General features: G+C 42.0%; 1 protein-coding gene and 1 long non-coding RNA gene across 2 annotated transcripts in view; one reads left to right on the top strand and one right to left on the bottom strand.

The window, feature by feature from the left end:
• The window catches only part of CFAP99 (cilia and flagella associated protein 99), a 96,098-nt gene that overhangs the window by 56,543 nt on the left and 17,598 nt on the right, over positions 1 to 21,957 (top strand). Inside the window, exons 12-14 of the mRNA XM_034772812.1 lie at positions 347 to 488; positions 3,788 to 3,939; positions 7,841 to 8,046. Of these exons, the coding sequence (XP_034628703.1) occupies positions 347 to 488; positions 3,788 to 3,939; positions 7,841 to 8,046 (500 nt within the window). The remainder of the gene's footprint in view (positions 1 to 346; positions 489 to 3,787; positions 3,940 to 7,840; positions 8,047 to 21,957) is intronic.
• On the bottom strand, positions 3,739 to 5,244 carry LOC117878547. The gene is made up of 3 exons (XR_004646004.1): positions 5,005 to 5,244; positions 4,804 to 4,910; positions 3,739 to 3,831 (listed from the first exon to the last, which is right to left on the bottom strand). It is a non-coding gene; the product is annotated as an uncharacterized LOC117878547 (long non-coding RNA).

Genomic DNA, 21,957 nt, shown 5'->3' with positions numbered 1-21,957 from the left:
GGCTGGCCCGGCATGTCCCGATTTTCTCGGACATGTTCGGCTTTTTGGGCTTTCTCCCCGGATGGGGATTTGGAGCCCAAAAAGCCGGACATGTCCGGGAAAATCCGGACGTATGGTAACCCTAGTTACAACAAACCCTGCAGAACTGCTATCGGAGAATGAGGCAGAATCAGAATCCTTGAACTGGGGTTTCCCTCCTGTCTCCCTCCTTACACACTTATTACTTTTGTAGAGGCTGCAGACCTGCTAATCCAGTTGTCCTTACCCTTTTTTAAGGCTTGCAGCAAAGAGAGCAGAGTTGTTTTTATCAGTTTCTTTACTGGCCTGTTATTTCTTTGGGGTTTAGACAGCAGAATTGATGCGCCAGTATGCAGAGAAACATCTTGAGGAAGAGAAGGAAATGAGAGAGTTGGTGGAGCAGGTAGTGGAAGGACATAAAAATGTGAAGCAAGCACGAATGAAGCTCCAGAAGTACAAACGGCAAATAGGTATTTGTGTTGCCAAACCCCTAGGAGATGATGGCAAATTTCCAAGAGTCATTTTATCTTAATTTTAGTGGGCAACTCATCTAAATTTTTGTTGAACAAAAAGAGGGGGGAAATCCAGAATATATGTTCCCATAAACAAGTAGACCCAATGTAATAAGTGAATCTTTGGCCCACTCTAGCTGAAAAAAGCACCTAAGCTACTCGCCCAGAGAAATTATTCCCTGTGCTAAAGGGGAAGATGCAGAATCAGGCATTCTGAAGCTACCAGTCTGCACTCCTGCCAGAAGTGGTACATGTGACTGCCTGTTCTGATTGCCATACCCGGTATATGGCGATCAGATTCATGTGACTCATACTGAATCTCCAGTGTCCTAAAGAGAAGACTTATTGGGCCAACAGAAAATTTTAAAGGAGACATCATTCATTATTGGCCTCTTCCAAGCTGAGGAGAGGAAGAAAGCAGCCACTGAGATAAGAGAGAGTTCCTTCTCTACACCAAAATAAATCATTGGGGGTGAAAAAGCAGAGCAGTGATTGGAGTGGAGAGAGCGGATGTTGCTGGCTCTCCACAATTCTCCAAGGGGATGTTCTAGTTTATATTTTAGCCCAGATGACTTAATGCTGGTCATGAAGCTGGTCTCTTCCTCCATCCAAAGATATGCATGGTACTTACTCCATTATAGGACTGCACTAACACCTAGTGGAGGAATAGGCAGTCTCTAGCCTTGAGAGGTATAGAGTGCAGAAGATTCTTGTTTTTAGCTTCTGAGTGTGATGCCTCCCGAGGGTCCCCAGGGCTGTGAGGTACCTCGCTACCATCTGCCATTCATGTGAGGAAGCCTTGTCTCGCCTGCCATGAGTCAGCTCCTCAACTCCACTGGCCAAGGGCAACGCAAGCATTCCCCTCTCAGCCTCCACAGGCCCTGCTGTCCTTCTGCAGGTTAGCAATAGGCACACTCCAACTGTAAGCCCTCTGAGAGTCCCCCTGGAGTGTCCAGCCTCTGTTCCATTGGACACTCACAGTATTCACAGATTCACTGCTCCCAAAGGAACACCATGCCCCAGCTTACCACACACACCTCACATTACTGCTCTGCTTAACACTCAGCACTAAGGGAAGTTTATAGTTAAAGTTTGTTTAACAAAGTATAAAGATTCAAGTGATAGCAAGTATAAATATTGGAAACAAATGGTTGCATATAAAATAAAAACACATTTTAGAACCTACATTTACTTAACTAGTTACTGTCATGTCTTATAGATCAAAGCTCACCCAAAATCCTTCCAGCGTATTACAGCCAGACTTGGCTGCGGTCTTCCCTTCATGAGACAATCATGCTGTCAGCTTGCCTCCTCGGTGGAAAGATCCAAGGGTGTCCCCCTGTACCCCCAGTTATCTTTGTCTTTACTTATAAACAGGACACTCTCCTGTGTGCCTCTTTCTTGTCACTTTCACAATCTATTCATTAGCATTGGGCTCAGACTGTAGATAGGCCTCCATTATGAAAGTGACAATACACACATGACCAGCCAGAGAGAGAGAGCAGCATCTCTTCCCTCCTACCTGATAGCAGCATATTTATCACCTTCTGGTGACCTGCCTTAACTCACATACCTTAAGTACATAATTTCTTAAACATTCTCTGTACATACATTTTGCAATAATTATTTGGCTCTTGGTAGACTTAACATATCACCCTTTGGTAAACTTAATGTGCATACATCTGACCCAGGGGATCCCCGTAAAACTCTATGCGCCCTCTGCCAGTTGGCACCAAGAGGTTCCTGGATTAGACTGAGTAAGCCAGTCTTTATCCTAGATAGGTGAGCCTGGTAGTGAGCCAGAATCCATAGCTTTCCAGAGTACATACAGCTTGGAAATCTATGAATATCTGATGCTATACAGAGTCTGTAGTTTAAGTAAATGAAACTACGCATTTTCCTATTTTTTGGTCTCTTGAGTCTAAACTAGAAAATAAATTACTACATACTAATTGTGTCAACTGTAAGTATAAACTGCTTTTTATTTCAGTTCTATGTCTGTAAGACTCATAGAATCACAGATATTAGAGATGGAAAGTAATTATTAGTCTCTCTAATCATCCTTCCTACTGGGGAAGGGTAACAACCTGAAGTATATTCAGGTCAGTATTAGCGTCATTATTCACACATGTACAAGAATTCATCTCCAGATGTATTAGGGTGACCAGACGTCCCGATTTTATCGGGACAGTCCCGATTTTTCCTTCTTTGTCCCGCGTCCCGACCGATGTTCGGTCGGGACACTGGACAAAAAAGCAATTTTGCCCTCCGCTCCGGCGCTCACGCCCCCCCCACCCCGACTCCGCCCCCTCCTTCCCCCATTGGATCTCTCCATGGAGGGAGGAGGTTGGGAGGAGGGTTGGGCAACTACCAGGAGCGTGGGAGGGGAAGGGAAAGTTGCCGCGGCTGCCGGGGGCTAGCTGGGCATGGCCCGGGCTGCGTGCAGACAGCAGTCGGGGCTGGCTCTGGCCCGGGTGGGCAGCGTGGGCTGCCGGAGACACGCGGCGAAGAGAGGCTGCAGAGGCGAGACTTGTCCCAGGCAGGGAGGCCGGCGGACAGGGGCGAGGGGCCAGCCGGGGTCCCCATAAACTTCCCCGCCGCTGCCAGGGAGCCCCGCGCCTCTCTTGCTCGGCTGCGCTCCAGCGGCTCGCCCCGCCAGGAAGGAGTCGCTGGAGCGCAGCCGAGCAGGAGAGGCGTGGGGCTCCCTGCCGGCGGTGGGACGCGCCGCATGTGCCCACGGCGGGCTGGGGGGGCGGGAGGCTCTGCGGGGCTGGGAAAAGCCCTGGCTCCTGCCCGTTGCCCAGCCTGGAGCCCCGGGGAGCCCCTTAGGAGACCGGCCGCTGCTGTGGCTCGGCTGTGCCAGCCCTGGCCCCTTGCACGCCCGCGCCGCGCTGCCCCCGGGGTCCCCGGCTCACATGCACTGCCGCTGCCCCACGGCCAGCCTCGGACTTTGCTTCACAGTGCTTCTTATCGGTGTCGTCCCCCCCCATGCCCTCTTTATCCCCAGCCCCTTCTGCATCGGGGCCAGCTTTTGCCCTGGGGTGGGCAGCACGTTTGCGCGGCGCGGCTGGGGCCTGCTAATGCCCCCCGCCCCTGCGAAACTGCTTTTTTTTTGTTGTTGTTGCTCCGCCGCCATTTTTTTTTTTGCTCCTCCGCCCCTCCCCACGTCCCGATATTTCATCCCTGTGATCTGGTCACCCTAAGATGTATTGCAGCATCAGACGTGCAGCTAACATGGGCTATTTGTTTTCTCTCAGTTCAGGAAGTGTCTGAAGAGAGCCGAGAACTTCTTCGTCGAGCTCTGGAAGAAGAGGAGGAGAAGCTTAGGAAAAGATATGAATTGATTCAACAGATAAGAGCTATAGAATCTCTGCCATTCTTTAGGAACAAGTTTGTTGACTTAACCCAGGTAGGTTCATAAGGAAGAAATAACTGCTTTAGAAGCATGTTTACATTTCACACAGACATGAATTATACTGTATACAAAAATATTGCATGTTGGATACATGCAATTAGAAATGAGCCCAAGACATTCAGCTTGGATTGAAAAATTAAATCTGAACCTGAATTTCCCCAAAGTTTATAAAATGAAAACTTTATAAGAGAAAACATCACGAGCACAGATGAAATTCTAACCCGATTGAAGTCAGTGGGAGTTTTGCCATTAAGTCCAGTGGGGCTAGGATTTCATCCTATAACGTGTCTCTTAAGACATTGCCAAGTAGAGCCCCTAGATTTTATCTACCTTCATGACAACAATTTTGTCAACACTTGGGGCTCTCATGTCTACACATAGAGCTTGGAATGATGTAGAGGTGTTCATACTACTGCAGTGACTACACTGACGCTGAGTAAAGCTATGCCTCCTATACTGTGTCTCTGGACAAGAAATACAAGCATGGCTATTGCATTGATGTAATTAGTCCTCCCAGCACAATCCCACAATGCTCTCACCCACCCTTCAGTGACAACATTAGCAATTGGCTCTGCCACCTCTCAAGCCAGCCACCTACTGGCTGCATACAGGCCCAAAAGCACCTGATGCAAAACTTGACTGGTCTCAACTCTGCCCAGGACCTTATCTTCCTCCCTTGCCCCTTCCCCATATACCCAGAGCAGCATAACAACACAAAAAAGATAAAGCAAAATAAAAGTTGACTAGCACTTTTAAACAATCAGAACTGCTCTCTTTTAGTTTTTCCTTTCTTTCAAGGGAATTCAGGTGAAAAACAAAAAGAAAAAAATTTCTAATGGTTAGTTAGCAGAAACCAACAGAGAGATGCTATTCTTCTTTCCATGGAGAGGGTGTTCTTCTTTCCATGGAGGGGGCATGGCTGGTGCAGCAGTCCATATGCTGCCTTAGCAGTATCTCCCAAATTCCTGAGATTTAAAAGGAGAAAACCGACCTGAGTTATTAGTAGCATGGCTACCCCTCACCGTCTCCTCAGATCCCCAAACAAATGCACCATCTTACCTCGCCATACTTCTCCAAAATCCACTTATGTCCCTTCTCCCCATTCCATTTCCCTACCTCCTGCTTCCCAAAGAAGCTATTAATTCCCTGTCAGGGACACTGCATTAGTAGTGGGGAGAAGAAGGGAGAACTGGGTGGGTAGTGTCTCTTGGGACCTTAAAGGGAAACACAAGAGAATGAAACTGGGATCAGCTAAAAAGCAAGTATAAACCTAACAAAATAAGAACAGAAAAAACAATAGAGAAACCCAATTTATCTGAGAAAAAAATGAATAACCAAAGAAAAACAGAATAAAGTCAACTTCCTTCTCCCTTGGAACACTATCAGCCAAAGACGGTATCCACCTAGAGCATAGACCCTGCTCTTCACAATGCATATACAGACCTTCAGATGGGATGAAGCTATTTAAAGCAGACAATGGAGCAAACCAAAAATGTGAACAACTACAAATAGACATTATGTCTCAGAGATTATAAACCTATGTCATGGGGATGTGGGAAAGAGTCAACAATCCACAAGTTCGGCAGTACTCACAGGGAGTGCTGTGAATACACGCAGTGCACTTTGTGGACCCTGAACAGGCTCTCTTGTATGGTCACATTGCAGCTTGCACTTTTATGATTGAACTAGTCTGAGCAGTTCTTTAATGTAGTCAGGGCTTGGAATTACAGAGCTTTCTCAATCACACATTCTGCTGTGGAGCAGTGCTCATTGTCTAGTTCATTAAAATGAAAGGGATGGGAATTTCAGTACTTTCTCATTTATAGGCCCAGTTCATTTCATTGCCATTGACAGTGGGCAAAATTTTTCAGTCAGCTCCTCACATACAGCTCCCATTGATCCCATTTGTATCCAAGGGCAGTATTTAGTTTTAAATATGGTTTCCTATCTAACTCATTCCTGAGAGGAGATTCAAATAGCAGGTGAACACAACACATTTGAAGTCATACTTGAAATACTCATTCCAAATCAAGCCAAAGGGAAGCCCTTGCTAAGTGTAAGTTTGCTAAAAGTGAGCTGGCCATTCAAATTACAACCAGATAAAGGAATGAGAACTCTCAGGTTTACATTATAATTTCCTAGTAGTGCTTAAGATGTGACTCCGATTTGAGTTAGTACATTTTACTTGCTTGTCCTGCATTTCTCTTTTGTAAAAATACACTTTCAAATTAGATGAAATAGAATTTGAGTCGATGAAATTCTCACTTACTTTCAAGTATCAGCGGGGTAGCGTGTTAGTCTGGATCTGTAAAAAGCAACAGAGAGTCCTGTGGCACCTTTAAGACTAACAAATGTATTGGAGCATAAGCTTTCATGGGTGCGTCTGACGAAGTGGGTATTCACTCACGAAAGCTTATGCTCCAATACATCTGTTAGTCTTAAAGGTGCCACAGGACTCTCTGTTGCTTTTCACTTACTTTCATAATCTTTAATGTACTCAGCTATCCACTTGGTGGCACTCCAGTTACATGAACAGCAGTGTTATCTACTGTGCAGGAAAAGGAGTCCCTTCATATATTTCCAGGACCACCCCTCAAAGGTTTCTAAAACTCAATCACCACATTGGGCTTCTAAGCAAATCCTCTTCCAAAAAAGGACATTGCTCAATCTCCCTACTAAGTTCACACACCACCACCAGAATCTCCATCCTGTACTAAAGCATTTCCCTTTCACTTCATGTGTTATAGCTCTGCAACAATGTAGTGACTGGGTCAAACAGTAGATGAGGGTATAGTTCAAGGATATGCATCTTGAAATGTGAAAATTAAAATGCATCAGGATAGACAAAAATAGTAGCTTTTTGGTGTGAAACTGGTGCAGTTTTGGAAAGGAAAGGACTCAGAAGCCCAGTGTTTGTGTCTATATACAGACCCACCCATATGCATTGCATTGGTACAGGGTGGAGGTACTGGTGCACATGGTGTCGAGACCCAGCAATGTCCTTTTGGAAGAGAGATTGCTTAGAAGCTCAGTGTGATGATCACATAATTTTGATGTTTGTGTTTCAGAAGTCTTTGAGGTACAATAGCTGGGGTGATCCTGTAAATATGTGAAGGGTCCTATTCCTGCACAGCAGATAGTTTTACTGCTCATAGATGGCTTGGTAGTGGGCTAAAAACATCAAACCCCTAAACTTTTGTTTAGAAGTTTCTAAAGGTCCTGACCACCTGCAGCTCCCATTTACTTCAATTAGGGTTGTGGTTTCTCAGCACCCCTGAAACTCTGGCTGCTTCTCTTTAGGCTCCTAAATCCAGAATTCAGTGCCTAACTTTAGGCACTCAGATTTAAAAATTTTGGCCTTGGACATTAAGGGTCTGATCTTGCCAGGTGCAGAACAGTTAACTCCTAGTAACCTCAGCAGTTAAATGCGGGTGCTCAATATGTCACAGGATCTGGCCCATAATCTGCAGTTAGATTACTCTTCCACACAAGTGGAAAAACAGATACTAGCGTACAAATGCTCTCAGTATTTAAATTTGAATGTATATTCCCTTCTGGTTTTACAGACTTCACAGTTTTCCAAATTTAAAATGATGCTGTTAGCTTTTAAACTTCCTATTAAAACTGGATGTTGTGTTATCTAGAATCATTTCTGGCCAGATAAAACTGGCCTTTTATATTTGTGGTTAGTTCAGTTTGTTTCCTAGATGAGATTTCTTCTGTGAGAAGTAGTATTGCCACATCTTAGCCTCATGTACTATGATACATCTCTGAAAATGATTTCTATGCCATAGAAAGTAGCTTGTAAATAAGTTAAGGCCAAATCCTGCTTAATTGAAATCAAAACTCCCAGCGATGTCAATCTGAGCTGAAACATGATTTTGAATTTCTGTAGACTGCTGGCTATGGCTTCAGTGGTGAAATGTCAATAATGGAACTGCGTGAACGCCTAGCTTTACTGAAAGAAGCGCAGAAGAAGGCAGAAGAAGAGAAGAGAGACCAGATAATACATGAAAAACAAGCCAAGGAACAACTTCTTCTAGACAAACTGGAGCAGATTTCCCTGTTCAGAGCAGCACTTGGAAGAGCAGCTGCATTAAAGTTAGTTTAAAATACCATAGAGATGTTTAGAATATTACATCGTTGCTAATATCTTGTTATTTGCAGGAATGAAAGATTTGGGGTGAAATCCTGATTCCATTTAATAGGAGTTCTGCCATTGACTTCAATATGGGCAAGATTTCAATCTTGCTGTTCAAATTAGGGCTCTCGATTAATTGCAATTAAGTCATGAGATTAACTCAAAAAATTAACTGTGATTAAAAAAAGTAATTGCTATTAATCACACTTAAACAATATAAATTTATTGAATATTTTGGATGTTTTTCTACATTTTCAAATATATTGATTTCTATTATAACATAGAATACAAAGTGCACAGTGCTCACTTTATATTATTATTTTTATTACAAATATTTGCACTGTAAAAATGATCAACAAAAGAAATAGTATTTTTCAATTCACCTCCTACAAGCACTGTAGTGCAATTTCTTTATTGTGAAAGCGTAACTTACAAATGTAGTTTTTTGTTACATAACTGCACTCAAAAACAAAACACTTGACGATGACCTGTTCTGTTCATTCCCTCTGAAACACCTGGCATTGGCCACTGTTGGAAGACAGGATATTGGGCTACATGGACCTTTGGTCTGAATCAGTATGGCCATACTTATGTTCTTATATCTTAAGACTCTGAGCCACTGACACATGACAAGCTGGTACACAAATTAAATATAAGAAGAACTAACATACCAAACAAAACCCAAAAGGAAAAGATTAAAGTTAATCAGCAATAAAATAATAGCAACTAGCCAGGAGGTCAGGATACAATAAAAAGAAGAAATAAGACACCCATGTGTATATGTGGGTGCACACATGCACATGCACATGTCATGTCTTGTATTGCTTTCCTTTATTTGTAAACTCTTTTAGTTTAGACTTTAAGCTCTCTGGGGCAGGAACCTGCCTTCTGCATGTATGAAGCACCTACCAGAGCAGTGGGCAGTATACAATAGTGAATAAAAATAAATACAATTTAGACAATCTTTAAGATATTTCTACTTGATCTATCCCCATGCTATTAGTGACTGAGGTGAATTATGAAAAGATATAGTTCCCTAACATGTCTTTAACTAAGGCCTTGTCTACACTGCAGAGGAAATTCTATCTAAGCTATGCAATTTGACTTACATGAATAGCGTAACTCAAATCAATGTAGCTTAGCTCTACTTACCATGGGGTCTACACTACACAATATCGACGGGAGATGCTCTCCTGTCGACTCCGCCTACTCTTCTTGATCCGGTGGAGTACAAGAGTCGACGGGAGAGCGATTTGCAGTCAATTTAGCGAGTCTTCACTAGACCCGCTAAATCGACCGCCAATGCATCGATCGCCACTCGTCGATCCCCCGGTAAGTATAGATACAAGCCCTAAGATACATAGTCTTGCCTCTCCATATAGAGAATGAGATTTAAGGGAAGGATATTGTGAGGTTAGTGTATTGGTTAGGTGGAAATGAGAAACCACTGTAGTTGGCTATCTAGGATGATTCTAATGATATGGAATTGTTTCTGATTAACTAGAAAGTGAGTGTTGTGGAGGTAAAGCTTCTGTTCCAGATACATGATTGTGGGTCTGAATATTTGATGCTCAGACTCTATTCACAACAAAGAGCCTGTACCAATATGCTAAGGATACTTTACAACTTTAAATTCAAATTGAATAGATTTATATGATGTATATTAATTAGGGCTGTCAAGTGATTAAATAAAATGAATTGCGATTAATTGTGTCATTAATTGCACTGTTAAATAATAATAGAATACTATTTATTTACTTTTTTGGATATTTTCTACATTTTTAAATATATTGATTTCAATTACAACACAGGATACAAAGTGTACAGAGCTCACTTTATATTTTTATTACAAATATTTGCACGGTAAAAAACAAAAGAAATCATATATTTCAATTCACCTAATATAAGTACTGTAGTGCAATCTCTTTATAATGAAAGTTGAACTTACACATGTTCAACTATGTACAAAAAATAACCATTCAAAAATAAAACAATGTAAAACTTTAGAACCTGTAAGTCCACTCAGTCTTACTTCAGCCAATCGCTCAGACAAACAAGTTTGGTTAGAATTTGCAGGAGATAATGCTGCCTGTTTCTTGTTTACGTCACCTGAAAGTGAGAACAGGCGTTCGCATAGCAATGTTGTAGCCAGCGTTGCAAGATATTTATGTGCCAGATGCGCTCAAGATTCATATGTCCCTTCATGCTTCAACCACCATTCCAGAAGACATGCGTCCATCCTGATGACGGGTTCTGCTCAATAACAATCTAAAGCAGAGCAGACTGATGCATGTTCATTTTCATCATCTGAGTCAGATGCCACCAGCAGAAGGTTGATTTTCTTTTTTGGTGGTTCGGGTTCTGTAGTTTCTGCACCGGAGTGTTGCTCTTAAAACATCTGAAAGCATTCTCCACACCTCGTCCCTCTGAGACTTTGGAAGGCACTTCAGATTCTTAAACCTTGTGTAGAGTGCTGTATCTATGCTTAGAAATCTCACATTGGTACCTTCTTTGCACTTTATCAAATTTGCTGTGAAAGTGTTCTTAAAATGAACATGTGCTGGGTCATCATCTGAGACTGCTATAACATGAAATATATGGCAGAGTGCAGGTCAAACAGAACAGAGACATACAATTCTCCCTCAAGGAGTTCAGTCACAAATTTAATTAACACATTATTTTTTTAATGAGCATCATCGGCATGGAAGCATGTCCTCTGGAATGGTGGCCAAAGCATGAAGGGGCATATGAATATTTAGCATATCTGGCACGTAAATACCTTGCAACGGCGGCTACAAAAGTGCCATGCGTATGCCTGTTCTCACTTTCAGGTGACATTGTAAATAAGACGCAGGCAACAGTATCTCCCGTAAATGTAAACAAAGTTGTTTGTCTTAGTGATTGGCTGAACAAGAAGTAGGACTGAGTGGGTTCTGGAGTTTTACATTGTTTTGTTTCCCAGCTTCTGGCAAACAGAGACCAGAGACACCATCCCTGCCCATCCTGGCTAATAGCCATTGATGAACCTGTCCTCCATTAATTTATCTAGTTCTTTTTTGAACCCTGTTATAGTCTTGGCCTTCACAACAGCTTCTGGCAAAGAGTTTCACAGGTTGACTGTGCACTGTGAAGAAATACTTTCTTACGTTTGTTTTAAACCTGCTTCCTATTAATTTCATTTGGTGACCCCTAGTTCTTGTGTTATGAGGAGGAGTAAATAACACTTCGTTATTTACTTTCTCCACACCAGTCATGATTTTATAGACCTCTATCATATCCCCCTATTAGTCCTCTCTTTTCCAAGTTGAAAAGTCCCAGTCTTATTAATCGCTCCTCATATGGAAGCCATTCCATACCCCTAATCATTTTTGTTGCCCTTTTTAGTACCTTTTCCAATTCCAATATATGTTTTTTGAGATCAGATGACCACATCTTCACACAGTATTCAAGATGTGGGCGTGCCATGGATTTATATAGAGGCAATATGATAATTTCAATCTTTTTAGCTATCCTTTTCCTAATGACTCCCAACATTGTTAGCTTTTTTGCCTGCTGCTGCACATTGAGTGGATATTTTCTGAGAACTATCCACAATGACTGCAAGATTTCTTTCTTGAGCATTAACAGCTGATTTAGACCCCAACATTTTATATGTGTGTGTGTATATATATATTTCTATATTCAATCAGGCCCAAAGCAGCTGCTTCCACATATCTGAGGGCTTGTCTACACTTACCAGAGGATCAACGCTGCGGCGATCGATGCATCAGCAGTCGATTTAGTGGGTCTAGTGAAGACCTGCTGAATCAACCGCCAATGGCTCTCCCGTCGACTCCTGTATTCCACCTGATCGAGAAGAGTAAGGGGAGTCGATGGGAGAATGTCTCCCGTTGACATCGCGTAATGTGGACCCCACGGTAAGTAGATCTAAGCTATGTTGATTTGAGTTACGCTATTCACATAACTCAAATTGCATAGCTTAGATCAACTTTTCCCTTTAGTGTAGACAAGGCCTTAGAAATGTTTCTATCATTGAGGTACAGAAGGCTGCTACTTGAAGTTCAATTCATTTTATTGATTTAGCTTCCAATTCTCATGCTCAGTTCCAAAGAACCGCCCTACAATTGTTCTTTAACTAATTCTCTGTAGTCCCAGCTCTGATTGGGTTTATTACTGCAAGTTAATCTCCTAAGAGTGGGACTCTATGCTGTCAATACCCAAAGGAGAAAGAAAGGCTATTATTTAGTAACTGTAGTTCAAGTCAATTGACAGCATAAGTCTGCACTGCCCAATTGTCTGGTATTTCTAGAGTGGATTCTGATTAAGAGTAATTGGACTGAAATAGAGTTGTGGCCATTGCCCCTTATAAATTCCTGGCTCTGAATTTTCAGTGCTCTGAGGGAGCGTGCAAGGAACCCCCAGAGTTACTGCTTTCCAGAGCTCATATACTACCAAGAATTTTGTTCCATGCTGTCTACTCGGAGGCCTGGTCCACACTAACCCCCCACTTTGAACTAAGGTACACAAATTCAGCTACGTTAATAACGTAGCTGAATTCGAAGTACCTTAGTTCGAACTTACCGCAGGTCCAGACGCAGCAGGCAGGCTCCCCCGTCGATGTCGCATACTCCTCTCGCCGAGCTGGAGTACCGGCGTCGACGGCGAGCACTTCCGGGATCGATTTATCGCGTCTAGACAAGACGCGATAAATCGATCCCAGAAGATCGATTGCTTACCACCAAACCCGGAGGCATTTACTGTGATAGATAAGTAGCCTCTGCATTTCGGTTGATGCAGGAGTCCTTTAAAATGCAATTTTTGTGTTATTTTAGATCAAAATAGTTCTAATACCATGGGTAAGGCTAAAGTTCAATTAGTTTTCCTAGCTGCTGTGTTTGCAAAGTTATTTAGAACAGACTATCATGCCAAAGATGACAGAACCCAAATGAAACAACACTTGTTTGCAGGCAGTGGTTTTATTCAGGCTCATGATGACAGTATTAAAAGATACTTTACTTTGAAGGAGACCTTATCTTACCCTCAAAGATATTTAAAGTTTAAATAGTTATGTAGAAAACTAGATGTGACATGACTTTGCCAGGGAGCTATGACTGGAGAATCTACATACACAACCAACAAGTGTCTGTAAAGTGTCCCAAGAATATTGTTCTCCAGGCATGTACTTAGCAGCATTATCAGATAGTGTGCAAGTCTGTGATGGCATTTCTGTTACTACAGTCTGCTTGCTAACCTTTTTGCAGATAATTGGCAATTTCCTGCAGCTTGCATTTCATCTGAACAAACTGCTGACTTTGTATGTTAATCCTGCTGTACAGAGCCTAAATTCTGCATTATCTCAAGTCAGTGTGATTCATTGCTCAGGTTGTATGGATCCCACCCAAAGGGATAGCTTCTAGAGAATTAATTAATTATGGGGATTGAATAATGAATCAGATAGCTGACATTCATGAGATATTGCTGTGTACAATATGAAATTACATGTTTTTAGCACATTTAGTCTCAAATCACCTTATATTAAAAGCCAGTACTAATCAGCTACGGTGTGATGACTAAGCTTTGCTTAAAAATGTGCTCTTCGTTTGTGTCACTCGGTCTAACTGGGTCCTGAACATGCAGGTTACTTTTAATATAATTTTCAAACAGATAGGCACCACCACAAAATAGCATATCAAGACAGCATATAATTGATTATATCAAACAAAACAGAAAGTGAAGCCTGAGAAATTATTAGGGTATCAGCCTTTAGCTTTACTAGACTGGAAACTATGGCATCCATTACAAAGGCAACTATTTGAATGCTTACAAACACTTGAGAAATGAACGAGGTGCACATTCTATGTTCCTTTAACCACTGGTATTGTTGGCACAGTTTGGAAATCAGCAATGATATGTGAAGTGGAAGAACATTCCAATTATTGGCATACAAATGAGCACGCCAAGAGTCCATACCCTTCTGAGTGTTTGACTGCATTTGGTGGTATCATACAAAACCAGGTTGCCATGCAGACAAGCCCTGAAGAGGCAAAACACATGTACAAGGTTGCACAGCTGAGGCCTGATTCTCATTTATTCCATTCCTGCATTTAGGGCAAGGAGGGAGAGATAAGGCAAAAGTGGTTTTAAGCTACTTGTGCGCTCCCCAAACTCTTGGGCTGTGGCATGAGCCGACCCAGGTGTAAGTTAGAGCAGCCTTATGGCTCACCTTCCCAAGAGCCTCTATGTGAGTGATAAGCAGAAAACAGTTGTAGTCCTGTATACTTTCCATATTCTCTATCGCAGGGGTTTGGAAGAAGGCTTGGTATAGAGTCCTTATCATAGAATCATAGGACTGGAAGGGACCTCGAGAGATCATCCAGTACAGTCTCCTGCACTCATGGCAGGACTAAATATTATCTAGAACATCCCTGACAGGTGGTTGTCTAACCTGCTCTTAAAAATCTCCAATGATGGAAAGTATCAGAGGGGTAGCCGTGTTAGTCTGAATCTGTAAAAAGCAACAGAGGGTCCTGTGGCACCTTTAAGACTGACAGAAGTATTGGGAGCATAAGCTTTCGTGGGTAAGAACCTCACTTCTTCAGATGCAAGTTAAGATAAGGTCTGTTGCTTTTTCCAATGATGGAGATTCCACAACCTCCCTAGGTAATTTATTCCAGTGCTTAACCACCCTGACAGTTAGGAAGTTTTTCCTAATGTCCAACCTAAACCGCCCTTGCTGCAATTTAAGCCCATTGCTTCTTGTCCTATCCTCAGAGGTCAAGAACAACAATTTTTCTCCCTCCTCCTTGTAACAACCTTTTATGTACTTGAAAACTGTTATGTACCCTCTGTCGTCCCTTTTCCAGATCAAACAAACCGAATTTTTTCAATCTTCCTTCATAGGTCATGTTTTCTAGACCTTTAATCATTTTTGTTGCTTTTCTCTGGACTTTCTCCAATTTGTCCACATCTTTCCTGACATGTGGCGCCCAGAACTGGACACAATACTCCAGTTGAGGCCTAATCAGCGCAGAGTAAAGCAGAAGAATTACTTCTCGTGTCTTGCTTACAACACTCCAGCTAATACATTCCAGAATGATGTTTGCTTTTTTTGCAGCAGTGTTACACTGTTGACTCATATTTAGCTTATAGTCCACTATGACCCCCAAATCCCTTTCCACAGTACTCCTTCCTAGGCAGTCATTTCCCATTTTGTATGTGTGCAACTGATTGTTTCTTCCTAAGTGGAATACTTTGTATTTGTCCTTATTGAATTTCATCCTATTTACTTCAGACCATTTCTCCAGATCATTTTGAATTATAATCCTATCCTCCAAAGCACTTGCAACCCCTCCCAGTTTGGTATCATCCGCAAACTTTATAAGTGTACTCTCTATGCCATTATCTAAATCATTGATGACAATATTGAACAGTACCGGACCCAGAACTGATCCCTGCAGGACCCCACTTGTTATGCCCTTCCAGCATGACTGTGAACCACTGAAAACTACTCTCTGGGAACAGTTTTCCAACCAGTTATGTACCCACCTTATATTAGCTCCATCTAGATTGCATTTCCCTAGTTTATGAGAAAGTCATGTGAGACAGTATCAAAAGCTTTACTAAAGTCAAGATATACAAAGTCTACCATTTCCCCCCATCCACGAGGCTTGTTACCCTGTCAAAGAAAGCTATCAGGTTGTTTGACAAGATTTGTTCTTGACAAATCCATGCTAACTGTTACTTATCACCTTATTATCTTCTAGATGTTTGCAAATTCATTGCTTAATTATTTGCTCCATTATCTTTCCAGGTACAGAAGTTAAGCTGACTGGTCTGTAATTCCCCAGGTTGTTCTTATTTCCCTTTTTATAGATGGGCACTATATTTGCCCTTTTCCAGTCTTATGGAATGTCTCCTGTCTTCCATGACTTTTCAAAGATAATCGCTAATGGCTCAGATATCTCCTCAGTCAGCTCCTTGAGTATTCTAGGATGCATTTCATCAGGCCCTGGTGACTTAAAGACATCTACCTTGTCTAATAAGTTTTAACTTTTTCTTTCCCTATTTTAGCCTCTGATCCTGCCTCATTTTAACTGGCATTCACTATGTTAGACATCCAATCACCACCAACCTTTTTGGTGAAAACCAAAACAAAGACGTCATTAAGCACCTTTGCCATTTCCACATATTCGGTTATTGTTTTCCCCCCCCTCATTGAGTAACGGGCCTACCCTGTCCTTGATCTTCCTCTTGCTTCTAATGTATTTGTAGAATGTTTTCTTGTTACCCTTTATGTCTCTAGCTAGTTTGATCTCGTTTTGTGCCTTGGCCTTTCTAATTTTGTCCCTACATACTTGTGTTATTCGTTTATATTCATCCTTTGTAATTTGACTGAGTTTCCACTTTTTGTAGGACTGTTTTTTGATTTTTAGATAACTGAAGATCTCCTGGTTAAGCCAAGGTGGTCTCTTGCCATACTTCCTATCTTTCCTAAGCAGTGGGATAGTTTGCTCTTGTGCCCTTAATAATGTCTCTTTAAAAAACTGCCAAATGTCTTCCATTGTTTTTCCCCTTAGATTTGCTTCCCATGGGATCTTACCTACCAACTCCCAGAGTTTGCTAAAGTCTGCCTTCTTTAAATCTATTGTCTTAATTTTGCTGTTCTCCCTCCTTCCATTCCTTAGAATCATGAACTCACCATTTCATGATCACTTCCACTTTCAAATTCTCAACCAATTCTTCCCTATTTGTCAAAATCAAATCTAGAACAGCCTCTCCCCTAGTAGCTTTCTCCACCTTCTGAAATAAAAAATTGTCAATACATTCCAAGAATTTGTTGGATAATCTGTGCCCTGCTTTGTTATTTTCCCAACAGATGTCTGAGTAGTTGAAGTCCCCCATCACTACTAAGTCCTGTGCTTTAGATGATTGTTAGTTGTTTAAGAAAAGCCTCATCCACCCCTGCTTCCTGATTAGGTGGTCTGTAGTAGACCCCTACCATGACATCACCCTTGTTTTTATCCCTTTTATCCTTAACCAGAGACTTTCAACAACTATGTTGCCTATTTCCATCTCAACCTCAGTCCAAGTGTATACATTTGTAATATATAAGACAACACCTCCTCCCTTTTTTCCCTGCCTATCCTTCCTGAGCAAGCTGTACCCTTCTATACCAATATTCCAGTCATGCATATTATCCCACCAGGTCTCTGTGATGCCAACTACATCATAGTTCTGTTTATTTACTAGCATTTTGAGTTCTTCCTGCTTATTCCCCACACTTCTTGCATTAGCATACAGACATCTAAGATACTGATTTGATTGCCCCTCCCCAGTTCTGTCTTGTCTCTCCCTTATCCCTGCTATAATAGCCCATGCTCCCCCAAATTCCAACCCTTCTCCCAGGTCTCCATGTTTTTGACTTACCTGTGGGCTTTGGTCACCTGCCCCCTTCAAACCTAGTTTAAAGCCCTCTTCACTAGGTTAGCCAGTCTGTGTCCAAATATGCTCTTCCCCTTCCTTGATAGATGGACCCCACTTCTGCTTAGCAGTCCTTCTTCCTGGAACTGCATTCTGTGATCAAGGACGCCTAAGCCCTCCTGGTGACACCATCCTCGCAGCCAGGCATTCATCTCCAGGATGCATATGTCTAAGCCAGCTCCACGTAGCTGGGGCGCCCTCTGTGCGGGAGCATTCTCAGGTGGCAATTTTTAACCCTGTCTGGTATCAGAGGGGTAGCCGTGTTAGTCTGAATCTGTAAAAAGCAACAGAGTTGCCACAGGACCCTCTGTTGCTTTTAACCCTGTCTGGGCACCATAAAATTGCTTTATGATAACTGTGAACCAAGCTTCTGGCCTGGGTATTTTAATCTTTAACAGTTTAACAAGCTCCTTGTTTAGGTAGAACAAGTACAAGTAAACTGTAAATGGGATTTCAAAAGCAAAGCTGGACAGCTGCTTATAATGTGCTTATTAGTGTACAATCACCTGGAATCACCTTTCAGTTCACATGTTTGTGGAAAGAAAGACATTTCATCTGTTTTTTACATGCAGTAGAAGTCTCCTTGTATTCAAAAAGAAGGCTAAGTCTCATAAAAATGTTAGACAAGATTTGACAAGGCTAGGCTGGTGTATCCTTTAAGATCACAGATATATTACAATGTAAAAGGATTTTACACACATTAATAACCTTGTTGTTCCACCAGGAAATTTTCTTTGCAGGAATTTCTTGATTTATGGTATGGGTGTCTGCTAAGCTGCTTGCTTTGTCTTTACTGAAGACTGTGCCAAGACTGTTAGAAAAGCTAAACAATTGGTCATAGAAGGGGCAAAGTTTTGGTTCTTCAAAATATTGTCTGAGAAGTGTTTTTTGATATATAAATATATATTCTTCAGTATGTGTTTGTAGTAAGTAGGATCTAGCTGCTGAATTCCTACTGCTCAAGTCTTCACTAGATATGCAAACAGCAGGAGGAAATCCATCAACAATGAACTTTGATTATACAGTTTCACAGTGTTTATTGCAGATGAGCAAACTGCTGTTATGAGTGGCAGTAATTTTCCCAGCTACAGTTAGGTGTGTATTACTTTAATTATTTTAGCAGGGAGCCAGAATTTGGTCATTTAAGTGTCTTGCATCATCACACGGTGTCAGTCAACATGACAATGTAGTGTGCTTAAATGTCAGTGTTGACCCCCTGCTACAGATTAAAATGACTGCTGCTAACAATTCATACATTCATTTTCCCTGCTGAAATAAGTAAGTGGAATAACATGGCAAAAGACAGAAAAAGGTTCTATGAATATAGAGTCCCAGATTGCACCAGGTCACTGAGACTGTAATTGCTAGCAAATCCAAAGAGACGCTCCATTCTTACTGTAATATAGAACAGTCTCCTCCATGAAAGTTTCCTTGAATTTTGTTAATTAAATTTGTTTTTGATAGTTTAATAACACAAATAAAAAGCAAATTTTCAAATGCAGGCATTTAACTACACCCTTGGGTGCATAAATTGGCATGTTTTAGGCAACAAACTACCAAAGTACACACCAGGACATACCAACTCAAAGCACCACCAGCCCCTGGCAGAACAACAGATGCAAAACCTGTAGACATACTTCCACTGCTGTGATGATCAATACCCCTCACCACACACTTTTCAAGATTCATAGGTCCTCCACATGCCTCTCACAACAAATGGTGTACCTCATCCAGTGCATCAAATGCCCCAACAACAACTATGTGTGTGAAACCAGACTACCACTATGCTCTCAAATGAACTCACACAGAAAAATGATAAAAGACAAAAACACCATATCACCTGTGGGTAGGGTGACCAGATAATAATGAAAAATCAGGACGGGGGTTTGGGGTAATAGGCGCCTATATAAGAAAAAGCCCCAAATATCGGGACTGTCCGTATGAAATCGGGACATCTGGTCACCCTACCTGTGGGTGAACACTTTTCACAAAGCGATCACTCTATATCTGACCTTTCAGTCCTAATCCGCAAAAGAAACCTACACAACACCTTCAAAAGACAAGCCTGGGAGCTGAACTTCATAACTCTGCTAGCCACTAAAAACCATGGACTCCACAGAGACACTGGTTTTATGACTCATTACAACAATTTGTAATGCAGCCCGCAGCCTGCTAACCCTTAATTGCACACTTCATTTTAAGTGGTCTCCTACAGCATGTGTGAACCCCTTATGCTTAACAATATGTCCCAATTTGCATTTAAGTCAGACACTGGCTACCTTCCCCAGACCTGAAGAAAAGCTCTGTGAAGCTTGAAAGCTTGTGCCTTCCACCAACAGAAGTTGGTCTAATAAAAGATATTATCTGAGCTATCTTGTCTCTCTCCATACAGCTGATCTGGGACATGGGTACTTTGGCTGTCTGCAGGCAGGGTGGGTTCTTAACTCTTTCCTGCCTGTATTTTGTATGGGGTCCCCAAAAAAGTTAGGGAAACTTTTAAAAAGTCTATGGTAGGGAAATAATTTAGAGACTCCAGCAGATCAGAGACACAACATCTTATCCATAAAAGGACAGAAAACTCCTTTTTTATACCAAAAAAAGGGGAGGAACCCCGAACCTCTTGTGGAGTAGAGGTTTGATGTTCTATTTTAGAAACCAGTACAAAAGCAAAGCACCTTCCTTCAAGCCTTCAGTTCCTTGGGCTGCTACTGTAACAAAGTGTATATCATAAAATAAACCAACAACAGTATACACATTTGAAGTTCCCCTTTAAGGAATGTTGAGCATACAGCAGCAGACCTAAAAGCAGAACAGCCTCCATAGATATGTCTAAACGGCAGCTGGGAGTGTGCCTTACATCTCGGGTGGACAGACATACACTAGTTCTGCTTGAGCTAACATGCTAAAAATAGCACTGTGGACATTGTGGAATGGGTGGTGTTGAAAGCTAGCCACCAGAGTACCAACTCACCCGACCCCCAGGGTCTGAGCTTGGGTGGCTAGTCCATGCCACTGCCTGTGCCGCAACACCCACACTGATATTTGTGGTACACTAGCTTGAGCAGAGCTAGTACATTTGTCTACCCAGGGTGGGCGGCTTGCTCCCAGGTGCTGTGTAGACATACCCTAAATATACTCCAGCAAATTGGGTGCCCTACACTCTCATTTTGGGCTCCTGAAAGGATTCATCTGGGTCTACACTTTCCCATTCCTGGCAGATGTCACCTCATTTTATTAGAAAAACTATGTGTGATGGGTCCAATCCCTTGGGACTGTCACCTGATGTGCTGAAATTACCTCTGAGCCCATTTTCCCTGCCAGCTTGGAACTCCAGAACCCTATCTTGTTGAACCAGACACGCTAGCCTGCTGCAACACAGACCCAGATCTGAACCATGCCCCCAAAGCTGCAGGCTTTAACTGAAAACCACTCAGCAGGTTACCTATCTCCAGCACAGACACCTGGTTCCCAATGGGATCCAAACCCCAGTTCCCAATGGGATCCAAACCCAAATAAATCCATTTTACTCTGTATAAAGCTTATACAGGGTAAACTTATGAATTGTCCACCCTCTATAACACTGATAGAGAAATATGCACAGCTGTTTGCTCCCCCAGGTATTAATCACTTACTCTGGGTTTGTTAATAAACAAAAGTGATTTTATTAAGTATAAAAAGTAGGATTTAAGTGGTTTCAAGTAATAACAGACACAACAAAGTAAGTTACCAAGCAAAATAAAACAAAACATGCAAGTCTAAGCCTAATACATTAAGAAACTGAATACAGGTAAATTTCACCCTTAGAGATGTTCCAATAAGTTTCTTTCACAGACTAAACTCCTTCCTAGTCTGGGTCCAATCCTTTCCCCTGGTACAGTCCTTGTTAGTTCCAGCTCAGGTGGTAACTAGGGGATTTCTCATGACTGGCAGCCCCCTTTGTTCTGTTCCACCGCCTTTTATAGCTTTGGCACAAGGTGGGAATCTTTTGTCTCTCTCGATTCCCACGCCTCCTTCTAAATGGAAAAGCACCCGATTTAAGATGGATTTCAGCATCAAGTGACATGATCACATGTCCTGTGAGACCACATTCTTCATTCTTCCAAGGCTAGCCGGCACGTACCCAGGGAGGTTTGCAAGTAAACAGAGCCATTTACAACCAATATCCTAGTCGTTGGGAGCCATCAAACTTCCAAACCACTATTAATGGCCCACACTTTGCATAATTACAATCGGACTTCAGAGTTATACTTCATATTTCTAGTATCAGATACAAGAATGATACATACATACAAATAGGATGAACACACTCAGTAGATTATAAGCTTTGTAATGATACCTTACAAGAGACCTTTTGCATAAAGCATATTCCAGTTATATCATATTTACACTCA

Source organism: Trachemys scripta, chromosome 5 (assembly GCF_013100865.1).
Source record: "Trachemys scripta elegans isolate TJP31775 chromosome 5, CAS_Tse_1.0, whole genome shotgun sequence".
NCBI classification, from domain to species: Eukaryota; Metazoa; Chordata; order Testudines; family Emydidae; genus Trachemys; species Trachemys scripta.
Note: the sequence above shows the minus strand (reverse complement) of the source record. Positions and strands in the feature narration are given on the sequence as shown.